The sequence below is a fragment of the Prunus avium genome, chromosome 1 (genome assembly GCF_965620075.1).
Source record: "Prunus avium chromosome 1, drPruAviu1.hap1.1, whole genome shotgun sequence".
NCBI classification, from domain to species: domain Eukaryota; kingdom Viridiplantae; phylum Streptophyta; class Magnoliopsida; order Rosales; family Rosaceae; genus Prunus; species Prunus avium.
The window spans coordinates 9,001,247-9,014,172 of record NC_142284.1 but is presented as its reverse complement, the minus strand read 5'-3'; the positions used below and the strand labels follow the sequence as shown (position 1 = coordinate 9,014,172).

General features: G+C 36.4%; 1 protein-coding gene across 1 annotated transcript; it reads right to left on the bottom strand.

The window, feature by feature from the left end:
• Window positions 1-6,595: 6,595 nt before the first annotated feature.
• Window positions 6,596-8,984, bottom strand: PPR2 (Tetratricopeptide repeat (TPR)-like superfamily protein). The gene is made up of 2 exons (XM_021966744.2): window positions 8,562-8,984; window positions 6,596-8,246 (listed from the first exon to the last, which is right to left on the bottom strand). The coding sequence occupies exons 1-2, from the start codon at window positions 8,931-8,933 to the stop codon at window positions 7,113-7,115; spliced, it is 1,506 nt and encodes a 501-aa protein (XP_021822436.2). The 5' UTR covers window positions 8,934-8,984; the 3' UTR covers window positions 6,596-7,112.
• Between the last annotated feature and the right edge of the window lie 3,942 nt (window positions 8,985-12,926).

Genomic DNA, 12,926 nt, shown 5'->3' with positions numbered 1-12,926 from the left:
CAATAGTTAAAACAATAAACAAAACTTGAACACTGAACCAAAACCAAAACCAAAGCGGCATGGCTCATTCTGTTAAGTTATGCTCTACATATAATAAAAGATTCCTTTGACTTTCTTCACCAAATTAAGATAGCATATCTTTTCAGTGGAAAATATTCTTTTTTTACCTTAACCACGAAGGCAATAAGAATGCAAGCAAAGCAGCTCTTCCTCAATTCTGGGACTGGGATTTGGAAGGAAAAAAATGGAAAACCCAAGTGGGTCCCAGGTGGGTAATGACATCAAAGTCTCTGGTATGATTATCAGTTATCACATTACGACGTTACCTATCTGACTTTGTGTCGCAGGTTTTAGGTTATTGTTTGTTTAATGTACAGAAGAGAATACCGGAATGGCATTGTGCCTGCCACCATGAAAGGCCAACATTTACTAAGTTAACGTGTGAGGATAGAAGTCATTGTTATGTTTTCCTAATTAGATCGGTGCACTAGATACTAAGTCACATCAAGTTTGATAAGGGTTTAAATTAAGTTGTACCTTGAGGCCCAAAACCTTGTGAAATAAGGAAAGGTTTTAGGGCCTATTAAAGAGTCCTATTTTTGTTTCCTTTTTGCGTGAACCGATTACGTGGGCTTGGAAGATTAGTCAAGTCGGCCCTCGGTGATGAGTAGAGACGTTTTTGACCTAGCCCTATATAAGCTTAAGGCCCTGCTCTCATCAGACACGTTCTCAAAACCTATTCTCATCATAAAGAGAGAGCTGAAACAGATTAGAGAGCAGAAGTTCTTGAGCCGTCCCTGATAAATTGCTAGGATTGCTGCGCAACGGATAGGATGAGTTCAAAAGCTGTGTACTCAAGGAAGATGGCTCCAGGTATGTCTTCCATGTCTTTATACGTATTACATGTTTGTGTGAAAGATCGAGATTATTTACTAAAGAAATCTAACAGTTGGTATCAGAGCTTTAGGTTGTTCACACATATCTGTAATCGTTGTTCAAGCATGCCTAATCTGTTTACATCTGTTTACATATTTGGTTATGCTATATTATTTTTGGTTATGTTTAATTTTTGAAAATTGATTGAACATGTTTTCTGAAATATTGAGAATATTAAAGAATCTGGAAAAAGCATGTTTTGATTCGGTTTTCATATTTTCAAAACTTTAAACACGTTTTTGACCTAGCAGATCACCTTAAAACCCTAAAAATGCCCATATGTCACAGCTCTTCTGTGAGTTGTGTTAATTATGTTATTCCCTATTCAGAAAGGTATTTTGCGTCAAAAACGGACACTAAGAACCCCTAAAGTACTGTTCACGGCAGAAATACTGTTCACATTAGAAATACTGTTCACGGCAGAAACACTATTCACTGCAATTTTAGGGTTTTTCCTTGTTAAACTATGTTTTGTTTGGTTATTTTTCTGAGCTAGATATATGTTTGCTTTTGTTCTGAGAATCAACAAACTTTTCATAACAAAACCAAACCTAAAAACTCAAACCCTAAAGAAAATAACCAAAAATTGCATCATACCTAAATTGCTTGATAAGTTTTTTTAACAAATAGAATCTGTCATGTAATTTATTTTTGATGGCACAAGATAACATGTAATTTGTGTAAGCTATAAGTAATCTCTTGCCACAAAGGTGTGATACTTAATTAAGGACGCTTGCATGTATTATTTGTTAGTTTTGTGAATGAAGTTAAACTGTTTCTCTTAACAAATTGAGAATCGGTTTCTAGGAAAGTAATATGTAATATGCTTTCGTTTGCAAATCCTTACAGTTATGAACACTCCCTCACTCCCTCGATCAATTTCTCGCGAAATTGAAACACTCACTAGTCAAACCTTCAAAAGATGGAAGTTTGATTTTAAGGATATTCTCGGAATGAATGAGATCAATTATGATTTCACTCATGTTTTGTTCGTTTATATATCTTGTAGAACAACTCCAAAAGTTTGGGAAAAAGGAGAAACATTTGGCTTTTGATAGGTGTCACTCGTGTCAACTTGTCACGAATGGTATTCTAGTAAAGAATTTAGTAGAGCTAATTAAGAAGCGGCACGAAGATGAGCTGGAGCGGAAAAGGGTTAAGGCGCAGTGAAATCGTCGACCATATGGAGGACCCATAAGGATATACACGGCTACAAAGGACAGTCTCAGAAGTCTTAGGATCGCCATGAAGCTTGGTGTATGCGCTTATGGGAGAGGAAGAAATATCAATAAGCTACTTCGATACAAGAATCTTCTAGTGCATTCAGTGAAACCTGCGCCCAACCTGAATCATATGTTGAGTTTTTTGATGCCACCACTAATAGGGAGATAGCGATACTTGACCCATTCCCTGCTAAGGAGAACAACACTTTCATGGCGGCGGCGGCACGTTGTGACAAGGAGGATTAGATAGCTGCATGTTGTTTTAATTGAATAGTTGATTAGGTGTAGTAGATTTATTTTAGAGTTGAATGATGCAGTTTATATACCCTAAATAAAGAGAAATTTATTTTCTATTTCAAGATTATTAAGACTTGGTTTTATTTTGGATTCAATTAAAAATGGTTTCATCTCAGAATTCAAGGACAATAAAGGAGGATTATATTGTCATAATTACAATAAAGATGGTGAAGTTTTAAATAGCTAAATCGAGTGAGAAAAGATTAGAAGTAAAGGAACATCCACTAGGTTATGGCATAGACGTTTAGGGCACATTTCAAAAGAGAGAATGAAAATTCTGGTTAAGGAACAAATCTTGCCATCACTAACTTTTGGTGATGATGAAATTTGTATTGAATGTGTTAAAGGAAAGCTCACTAAGACTAAGAAGAAGGGTGCAACTCGTAGTAATGATCTCTTAGAAATCATCCACACAGTTTTTTGTGGACCGTTCCCTCATCAAACAATTGATGGAAATCATTATTTCATCACCTTTATAGATGATCATTCTCGTTTTGGTTATCTGTATCTCATAGCAGAAAAGTCTCAAGCTTTCGAGATGTTTAAGATTTTCCAAACTGAAGTAAAAGGCAGCTTGAGAAAAAGATAAAGATTGTGAGGTCGGACAGAGGGGGTGAATATTGTGGACGTTTTGATGAAGGAGGACGACTTGCTGGACCTTTTGCAAGGTATTTACAAAAAAAAAATGGAATAGTTGCTCAGTACACAACGCCAAGGATTCCGCAACAGAATGGCGTGGCTAAGAGAAGAAATCGAACTTTGAAGGACATGGTTCTTAGCGAGATTTCTAAATCTGATTTGCCTACATTTTTGAGAGAGGCGATCAAAACAACAAACTATAGAGTACCTAGTAACTCCGTATCTAAGACACTTTTTCGAAATTTGGACTACCAGAAAGCCTAGCCTAAGACATCTTCATGTATAGGGTTGCAAGGCTGAAGCTAGAATCTATAACCCTCAAGAGAATGAGCTTGATCCTAAAATGATTAGCTGCCATTTTATAGGTTATCCCGCAAGGTCCAAGGGTTTTAGATTTTATTATCCAAATTATGGTACCCGAATTGTTGAGACTGATTGTACAAGTTTTAAAAGGCAATAGAGAATCAGAATGCAGACAAATGGAGGGAAGCGATGTTGAATGAACTTGAAAGCATGAAGAATAATCAAGTATGGGAATTAGTTGAACCTCATAAGAGCCAGAAATTGGTAGGCTCGAAATGGGTATTTAAGATAAAGAAGGATAAAGATGGAAGAATCGAAAGATTTAAGGCTAGATTGGTAGCCAAAGGATTTACCCAAAGGGAGGGAATTGACTACACTGAGACGTTTTCTCCAGTTTCCACAAAAGATTCTTTGCACATTATGACCTACTTTTGCATCAAAAGGATGTCAAAACTGGCTTCATGAGTGGTGATCTCGAAGAAGAAAATTATATGAGGCAACCTGAAAGGTTTGCAAAGGAGGGAAAAGAGCATATGTTTTGCAAACTTGGTAAGGCAATTTATGGACTAAAGCAAGCAAGCATGAGGTGGTATTTCAAAATTCACCAAACTGTTTCATCTTATGGTTTTGAAGAGAACATAGCTGACCAGTGCATTTATTTGAAGAAGTGTGGGAGCCGATTTATCTAGTGCTGTATGTCGACGACATACTCTTGGCTACAAATGACCACAATTTACTAAAGGACACCAAGGAGCTACTTTCAAATAATTTTGAGATGAAGGATTTGGGAGAAGCTGCTTTTGTGTTGGGCATTGAGATTCAGAGAGACCGAGCTCGAGGCCTTCTGGGACTATCACAGAAAACATACATTGAGAGGGTACTCAAGTGTTTTGACATGAGTATGTGTTCTGGACAGAAAGTTTCTTTAGCTAAAGGAGATTTAAAGAAAGAGCATTGCCCTAAGAATAAAGAAGAAGAAAATGAGATGAGGAACAAGCCATACGCTTCTCTAGTTGGAAGCATTATGTATGCACAAGTGTGTACAAGGCCAAACCTAGCCTTGTGCATTAGCAAGATGGGGAGATTTCAGTCAAATCCGGGAATGCAACATTGGATAGCTGGAAAGAAGGTTCTAAGGTACCTACAGAGAACAAAGGCTTATATGTTGATTTACAGACACACAGAGAATTTAGAGCTTGTTGGTTATGCTGATGCAAATCTTGGAAAAGCAGAGGATGATTACATCTCTACTTCAGGTTTTCTTTTCAAGATGGCAGGAGCAGCTGTTGCTTGGAAGAGTGCTAAACAAGCTGGTGTTTCGAGTTCAACCATGTTTTCAGAATACATAGCTTGCTATGAAGCCACTTCTCATGCAGTATGGCTAAGGAATTTTATTAAAGACATTAAGGTGGTGGACTCGATCTCTAGACCAATATAGATATATAATGACAACACTGTGACTGTTTTTCATTGCATGAACAAAAGGATGTCGTCTGGACTTCAGCATATTGACAGGAAATATTTAATAGTGAGGGAGAAGGTGGCGGACAAACTAGTCAGGTTTGATCATATCAGAACTCAAGACATGATTGCAGATCCGTTCACAAAGTTTTTGCCTTCAGAAGCTTTTCTGAGACATGTTGAGAGTATGAGAATTTTTCCTAGCTTTGATGCTGCAATCTAGTGGGAGTCTTGTTCCCATTATGATATTTTACTAGTTTGTTTGTTGTTGTTCGTTTTGCTGTTTTCTGGATTGAGGGATTTGCATTTATGGTTGTTAATTTGGTTGACAGTTTTATTAAATTCTACCATTTTGACTATTTAGCTGTTTAAACTTATTATGCAATTTTGTTTATGCATGTGAGTTTAAGGTCTCTTTTGAGATACTGTTGTTTTAATTAACATTGCGGATTGACTCTTGCTAAGTCGTAAAGGGGTACTTGTACTGAAATTGCATAAAGATTCACATTAAAGATCAGTACATATTAAGGTTCACGTTGTAGGTGCTTCATGTGTTTTGAGATTGCATTATGTGATTATAGATGGGCTGTTTTTAATAAAGAGAACAGTGTTTGTCTATAGTTCGTTTTGTCTAATCACTCTTCACGGTAGCTTGAGGGGAAGGACTTAACTGTTTTAAACTCATGGCCAATAAAGATTATCAAACCTTTCGGAATACAGAAGCTTAGTATTCTAGTGCTTGATCTAGTGGGAGAATGTTATGTTTTCCTAATTAGATCGGTGCACTAGATACTAAGTCACATCAAGTTTGATAAGGGTTTAAATTAAGTTGTACCTTGAGGCCCAAAACCTTGTGAAATAAGGAAAGGTTTTAGGGCCTATTAAGGAGTCCTATTTTTGTTTCCTTTTTGCGTGAACCGATTACGTGGGCTTGGAAGATTAGTCAAGTCGGCCCTCGGTGATGAGTAGAGACGACTTGACCTAGCCCTATATAAGCTTAAGGCCCTGCTCTCATCAGACACGTTCTCAAAACCTATTCTCATCATAAAGAGAGAGCTGAAACAGATTCTGAGAGAGAGCAGAAGTTCTTGAGCCGTCCCTGATAAATTGCTAGGATTGCTGCGCAACGGATAGGATGAGTTCAAAAGCTGTGTACTCAAGGAAGATGGCTCCAAGTATGTCTTCCATGTCTTTATACGTATTACATGTTTGTGTGAAAGATCGAGATTATTTACTAAAGAAATCTAACAGTAATCTCTCCTACTTAGCCCCTTTTGCCTGTGCCTTTACATGTCGTGTGGTCATCTCATTTGACAAACCAACATCTCGTCCAAGCCTCTCAACTCAAACATGTTCTTGAGTGGAAAAAATGTTAGGTGCAACCGGCGTACGTCAAATTCTAATTCTAATAAAAGTGTAGGACACACCACGCAAAAGTGGATCCTTCCATTTCCATGATAACTCAATAAACGTTACCGGTGTCAACTGTTTTGGAACAGGGATCATTGTTTGAGGTGCCACTGCCACTGTTGTTCTATCTTGTGGGTGGTTTTCTGATATAATGTCTTTCAGAACTTGAGCTAGCTTTAATATTTATTTTTATGACTATCGGTTGTCCGAGCATGTAATCAAAGATTGCCTTTACCAAATTCATTGTTTGCCAGACGTGCCAACATCAGTCTTAGTATGAATCTATAAGAGCATTCTACCAGTAATTAGAACAGCAACCCAGTACGTAAAGAAAAACACGGCAAAAAGAGATTAATTTCCAACAAACAGCAAAAAAGATGTGTTTATAGACCACTGATTTTCCATAGACCACCTTCTATACTGTCCAGCAGCTGCTGGAGACAATACATATGAAATTGCATTAAAAACATCTGAGGCAAAAACAAAAGTACTTGCCCTGTTGCCAGTACTCTTACAAATCTCCGTACAAATTTGCATGCTACTTTGAGATGACCTCGAGTTTGCAGAGAGGCACTTATCAACTCTGTATATACAGTCATTTTCCAAATTGTTTCACCCAGAGTATCAGAGATGTCTAAACATTTCTTACAGTCCTTCACAAAATACAAAAAGCCAGAGGAAGCAGCATTGTTAACATCCATCCCGGAATGGAAAATTTTGATTACCTGATCACTCGAAATTCAATGATAAGAGTCCAGTACTGCTGCATTAGAAGAACTGTGGGGATGCCTAATGTGAGATTATGGGATTCTTGAAACATATTGTTGTTTTCAAATATCTCAATCAGACAACAGCATCAGACTCAATTCCTGAGGAGTTGTCATTTTGATTAACATCAACACCAATCTCCTGCTCCAAGTAGTAGATCTTATCGTTCATACCTTCCTTACTATACGCCTCAACCATAAGAGAGTATGTTGTGGAATCCGGTGGACATTGCTTCTCTTTCATCCGCTTAAAAACTCTCTCCATCTCCATCAAATCCTCAGCCTTTGCACATGCAGCTATTACTGCATTATAAAATGTGGTATTCTCGGGTATCTCAAACTTTCCAGCCAACTGAACACTGCTAACCACCTTATGGAAGAGACCTGCATTGGCATACCCATTAATAAGGCAGCAGAACGTTTTGGTGTCTGCTTTCATGCCCTCAGCGCGCATCTGATCAAATGTGTACTCCATGTTTTTTGCATCTCCTACATCCGCGAAAGCTTCAATCACATTGTTGTAAGTTGCTGTTGTCCATGGAAACTGAAGCTTGCGCATGTACTCCATCACAGTTGACATTTTATCATACAATTTCTTTTTCCCATAAGCACCAATAAGAATATTAAAGGTGCGAGTTTCTGGCTCAATCCCAAAATCACGGAATTTCTCATACCATCTCTCCATCGTATCTATCTGACCCTTGTTGCCAAACACACTAAGGATAACATTCATTGTCCAGACATCAGGCTTGCAAGTTGCACCCTCCAGCATCCCTGACAGCACTTTTTCCATCTGATCATACTTCCCAGCCTTCCCATATCCACTCAACACGATGTTTTGGGTGACTGTATTTGGAGTTATTAACCGTTCAGCCATTTCCTCATACAAGGACTCAACTAATTCGAATTTCAAAGCATCAATGCAAACCTTTATTAAGGTACTGTATGTAAAAACGTCAGGCTGGCAATGCGGGAGGGTCTTCATCTGGTTGAGAATAGAGAATGCCTCATCAATTAGATTGTTCCGACAATAAGCTGTAAGTAGGGCTGTGTAGAGTTCAAGAGTTGGTTCACAGCCTTCTTCAACCATTGCGTCAAAAAGCTGACGGGCACGATGGGGTTGGCCACATCTTCCAAGCAGACCAAGGAGTTTCATGTAAGTCCCTTCTTTTGGTTGATAAAAAGGTTGTTCTCTTAGCATGTCAAATACCTGAACAGTCAATAGTAGCCAATTTTAACATCATTTTACAAACAAGAACTGTTGGTTAGTAAACATGGCTATGATACTGTATGACAACAGTCCTAATTCTAGTTTCCTTAAAGTCAAACATTCAGATACAAAAGGAACTCAACTGGGTAAGCAAAGAGAGAAGCATTTTTTATTTATTTTTGCAGCAATTTACTTTCACCAAACTGTAAACCCAAAAGGGAAAAAAATGAAAACTTTATCCATTTTTGTTTGAGGTAAGGGCCTAATGCTCAAAATAAAATGAACCCAGAAAGAGAAACATAGAGAAGGGCCAACCTCAAGAGCTTGAAGCCATTGCTTCTTGTCTATGGCGTCAGACAAGGCTTCAGTGACGGTGTTGGCCCAGGCCTTGGCGTTGTTCTTGCGGTCCAACTTCTTCTTCACATTTTTTAAGGGGGCCCTTCTGTAAATCCCAGGAATTGATGTCTCTGAGACCCCTGGAAACTCACCTTGCTTCCAGTGCCTCTTTCTGGTCTCAGAAGACGAAGATGAAGTTGAACGAGTACGTGTAGCGGGTGCTGCGAATGCGCAGTGTATTAGCTTAAAGTTTGAGTCTTGGGCTCTGTGGGTGGCTGTGGAGTTCTTGTTGAGAGGGAGAGTATGAGGAAGCAGAGAAGAAGAGAATGAGAGAGAGATTGAAGAAGCCATGGCTTTGCGAAATTTGAGAGTTGAAAAACAAGGTATACCAGTGAGTTGGTTCAGAAGCAAGGGCATGCAAAATTACCACTTTGTCCTTCGTTCCTTATCCTCTTATAATTACACTTCCGATTTTTATTTCTTTTTTCCTTTTTTATTTGGTTTCAGCATACTATAAACCCAAAAGGAAAAAGATGCAAAATTGTTCTTTAGTTTATTTTATAATAGAAGCGATAACTACTCTAAATTAACCATTTTGTGCAGTATAGTCGGGTGGTTATAAGTTTAAAATATTTGAATATATTTAAAGAGTATCGCCGCCCGGCTATACTTTTTAAATATTAATATATTTTATAACCCTATGTCGTACTAACCATATATTAAGATCCGAACTCTAATCATAAATCTTAACTCGAGTTACGTGAGTATCCAAGCCTACTTGAATCATAAGCAAGGTCTTAAATATCGATAGTTTCAGAAATATCGGTGGTTCAAAAACACGGAAATATCGATGGAAATATCGGGAAAATATCGATATCGATAAAAATTGAATAAAAACCATGGAAATTATGATAAATACATGGAATTTTTTAATGAAACTTTAGAAGAAGTTTATTTAGTCAATCATCTATTATTTTGACACAAAAAATTGGAAGGAAATGCATTGCATAGTGGGTTTGAGTGATTTAAGTTGATTATATTACGAGCAGACAAACAACCCCTAGTATATTGTAATTTTTTGAGAAAATAAGAAAGAAAATAAAAAAAATAAAAAAGAGAGAGAGAGCAATAGATTAGCCACCTGCCCTTTCATTTGCCATTGGCTGTTTGTTTTCTTCTGCTTGCTTTCTCTGTCACATACAAACCCACAAACTAAAGAAACACACACATTCTCTCTCTTGGCCTGTCTATCTCTCTCTTTCTGTGGGTTTTTCTTTTTCTTTTTTTAATTTAACAAAAAACAGAAATTCAATCTCTCTAGAGGAAAATCCTCGAGATTGGAGCCCAAACCACAAAAAAAGGACACCTCTTAGAGCATCCGCAATGATACTCTCTATTTCTTAGCTAAAATTTAGCTAAAAATATAAGAAAGCTATTTTAGGAGCTCTCTAAAAAATTTCAACTCCAACCATGCTCCCTAATTTGGAGAGTCATAAATGTTATAACTCTTTTTTTATTGGTCCATCTCTATTAAAAAATAAAAATAAAAATAGTTAGCAGTAAATAAAGGTTTGAAATACTTATTAAATAAGGCAGCATTAAATTATAGGGAGCCAGTATGAGTACTTTCTCTCTCCTCAGATTTAGGAGCTCCTAGAGGACTCCCTATTTTAGGAGGTGGATAGGGAGCATGGTTGGAGTTGCATTTTTACAATTCCTCCCTAAAATTTGTCTAAGGAGGTGATTTAAGGAGCCCATTGCGGATGCTCTTAAACACTATTGAGCTAGCAGGGACTTTTTCCAACTTGGGTTATTGAGTTTTTGAGTTTTTGAGAGGAAGAGAAATAGAGTCAGAGAGAGGGAGGGAGAGAGAGAATAGATACAGCCATCTGATGAAGGAGAGAGGAGGCTCTCTTGGCGGAGAGAGCCTGCCCTGCACTGAGAACAACAACAACAACTACAACACCACCCAAGAAGAAGAAGACGAAGAACAGCTAGACCAACATCAACCAAAACAGCCAAAGCAACCATCTTTCTGAACTTATATTCCCCTTCTTTTTTTTTGTTGCTCTGCTAAAACACTACCTGGGTCGTCTTTGTTGTGACTTGTTTCTTGTCTCTTTGGAGATTTTTCATTGGGGGGTTTTCTCTTCTTTTCTTTTTACCCTTTAGCTTTCGTGTGAGGTGGTTCTGTATTTGTGCGCATATGGCACGAGCGGAGCAAGGTGCAGTTCGCCATGCCTAGCAAGTCTCCGATCGAATTGCTCGTCGCGAGATCTCGATATTATCGATAATTTCGATAATATCGAGATATTATCACCGTTTGTGTGTTGACGTTGCTCGATAATATCTGGAGCGATATGTCGGCTATATTTTCGGTCACAATTTCGATATTTGGATGAAATATACTTGGGTTGTTCCCAGAATATCGGCTTGCAAAAAAAACGATATTATCGCCGATATTTCGGCGATAATATCGATTTTTTAGACACTGATCATAAGTGCCCATAGTAGTCTTGTGGTTAGGATTTGGAGGAAAATCTGGCACTTAGAAAAAGTGGTTCATTAAATAAAGAATAATTAAATATAATTAAAGCATAAGATATTACTTAATTGCAAATATTAAACTAAAAATAATAATTTTGTATTAAAAAAAAAAAACAAAGTGCACAAAATAATTTAAAATAATTAATCACTATATATTAAGTAATTTATGAAATTAGTAAAATATTTAATTATTAATTATTCACAAAACAAATAATAATTAAAACATAATTACCAATTAAAGTAATTTAAAAAGGCTAAGATATTATATAATTACAAAGAAGAAAACCATTTTGGGCAGTACAGCCGATCGGCTATACTGTCAGAATATTCAAGCATATAGCCACGCGACTATACTCTTTAAATATCATATTTTAAACGTATAGCAGTGAAGCTATACTCTCTACTTTTAAATTAAATATTATATTCTAAAAGTATAGTCGGAATATATTTAAAGAGTATAGACTAATTAGTTCTAGCAATTAGGAAATGCATTAAACCATATCATATATGGATTAGAAAATGACTTACATGTTCCAGGGCAATTGAATTCCGACATATCTACTGAACCCCAAAAAGGTGGATGGATTTCATATCAGCAATAGTCTGTTAAGATTGCATTATCTCTCATAAGCATTCAACAATCAACATAAGAAAAAAAAAATTCAGCCCGGAAGGAATATAGGAAATGTACATGTATATATAGTATATAGCATATATCTCTAAAACTACAATTTGCAATACCAGCAGATGGAATTTCATGAATGATCTAACAAAAGATTCTATAGAAGGTACAAACCTTGATGGATGCATTTGTTGCAACTTGCAATTCTACAAATTCCACCAAATATGTAATTCCGCTTCACTCCCGCAACGAAAGGAGCCATTTCCTCATCTCTATGTGTTATCCATGGATAGAGAGCAAAACAAATAAAATGTAAGGTCCATTTCCAAGAAAATGTGGCAGTCATAAAAAGTGGTTCATTAAATAAAGAATAATTAAATGTAAATAATAATTAATATAATTAAATCAGGCTAAAATATTACTTAATTACAAATATTATACTAAACAAAATAATTTTGTATAAAAAAATAAAAAATAAAGTGCACAAAATAATTATTTATTATATATTAAGTAATTTATGAAATTAGTAAAATACTTAAATACTAATTATTCAATAAAGGAATAAGAATTAAAACATAATTACTAATTAAAGTAATTAAAAAGGCTAAGATATTATATAATTACAAAGAAGAAAACCATTTTGGGCAGTATAGCCGCCCGGCTATACGCTTTAAATATTATATTTTAAAAGTATAGCCGTGAGCCTATACTTGTAAAATATTCGATTATATTTAGAGAGTATAGCCACTCGGCTATACTCTTTAAATAAGACTAATTAGTTCTAGCAATTAGGAAATGCATTAAACCATATCATATATGGATTAGAAAATGACTTACCCATTCTAGTACAATTGAATTCCGACATATCTGCTGAACCCCAAAAATGTTGATGGATTTCATATCAGCCAAAGCCTATCAGGATTACATTATCTCTCATCAGTATTCAGCAATCAGAAATAGAAGAAATGTACATGTGTATATAGTATATAGCATATATCTCTAAAACTACAATGTACAACACTAGCAGATGGAATAAAATGAATGATTTAACAAAAGATTCTGTAGAATGTACAAACCTTGATGGATGCATTTGCTGCAATGCTACAAATGCCACCAAATATGCAATGAAAGGTGTCATTTCCTCATCTATGTGTGTCAACCATGGGTAGAGAACC

Excerpts from the sequence above, each read along its gene's own strand:
- PPR2 (XM_021966744.2), bottom strand. The coding sequence starts at position 8,933 with ATGGCTTCTTCAATCTCTCTCTCATTCTCTTCTTCTCTGCTTCCTCAT. Across the intron at positions 8,247-8,561 it reads AATGGCTTCAAGCTCTTGAG|GTATTTGACATGCTAAGAGA; the intron begins GTTGGCCCTTCT and ends TTGACTGTTCAG.